Raw genomic sequence first — 1,006 nt, 5'->3', positions numbered from 1 at the left:
AGAAGTAAATCAGGATAAAACCAGAATATTTAGTCATGACAAGGGGAGCAAGGGATATCTCGGACCTAGTAGTAGAAAACTATACCTTCCAACAAGTGGAAAACTTCAAATATTTTGGGGCAAATATAAATCAATACAATAACATGCATAATGAAATTAAAATTAGGATATTAGCCGCTAATAAGGGTTACTACGCTTTGGAAAAATTGTTCAAATCAAAGCTCCTCTCTAGACGATCCTGTACTTAAGTTTCCTACGGCCAGTTCTAACATTTGCATGTGAAACATGGTCGACTACTAAAGGAGATGAGGAAAAAATGGCTTGCTTCGAAAGAAGAGTTCTTAGAAGGATTTATGGACCTATACTAGAAAATGAAGTTTACAGAAGAAGAACTAATGTAGAAGTACAACAAATTTATCAAAAACCCGGTATCAACGCGTACCTTATGAGCAAACGAATTGAGTGGGCAGGCCATGTATGGAGGTCAAATGGTATTCTAAAGAAAGCTCTGGAAGGAAAAATCAATGTAAAAAGACCTAGGGGTCGCCCTAGACAGCGCTGGATAGACAGGGTTAAAGAAGATATAAACAAGTGCGCCCAGGGACTAACTTTAGAAGACAGTATTGACAGAGATAGTTGGAAAAAAGTAGTAGAGGCAGCGAAAGTCCTTCAAGGACAGTAAAAGCTGAAGAAGAAGAAGAAGAAGAAGAAGAAGAAAACTGTTTTCACAAAAATAAAAAAACACATCATTGTAAAATCAATAAATTCAGTGCCAGGTATCAAAAAAGTACAAAAAATTTTTATGTACAATACATGATTGTTGAGTAAAATTGAGAAAACTAAAATATATTATAATCTATTTTATAAAAATATTACGTACACAGCCCAAGTGTTGCAGCATTATATTTTTCGGCAATACCGATCCACGCTAGGCTTTTGTCGTTCCATGACACGGCATTTGGCTCCTTATTCTCCAAAACTCTTTTTTTTTGAAGTGCAAACTTCA

General features: G+C 35.5%; 1 protein-coding gene across 1 annotated transcript in view; it reads left to right on the top strand.

The window, feature by feature from the left end:
- Positions 1-682, top strand: part of LOC107885055 (putative nuclease HARBI1) — a 10,995-nt gene extending 10,313 nt beyond the window's left edge. The window contains exon 4 of the mRNA XM_016808413.1: positions 233-682. Within this exon, the coding sequence (XP_016663902.1) occupies positions 233-682 (450 nt within the window). The remainder of the gene's footprint in view (positions 1-232) is intronic.
- Positions 683-1,006: the final 324 nt, after the last annotated feature.

This window comes from Acyrthosiphon pisum, unplaced genomic scaffold, assembly GCF_005508785.2.
Source record: "Acyrthosiphon pisum isolate AL4f unplaced genomic scaffold, pea_aphid_22Mar2018_4r6ur Scaffold_65;HRSCAF=406, whole genome shotgun sequence".
Classification (NCBI taxonomy): Eukaryota; Metazoa; Arthropoda; class Insecta; order Hemiptera; family Aphididae; genus Acyrthosiphon; species Acyrthosiphon pisum.
The sequence above is the reverse complement of the archived record's forward strand: the minus strand, read 5'-3'. Positions and strand labels throughout refer to the sequence as shown.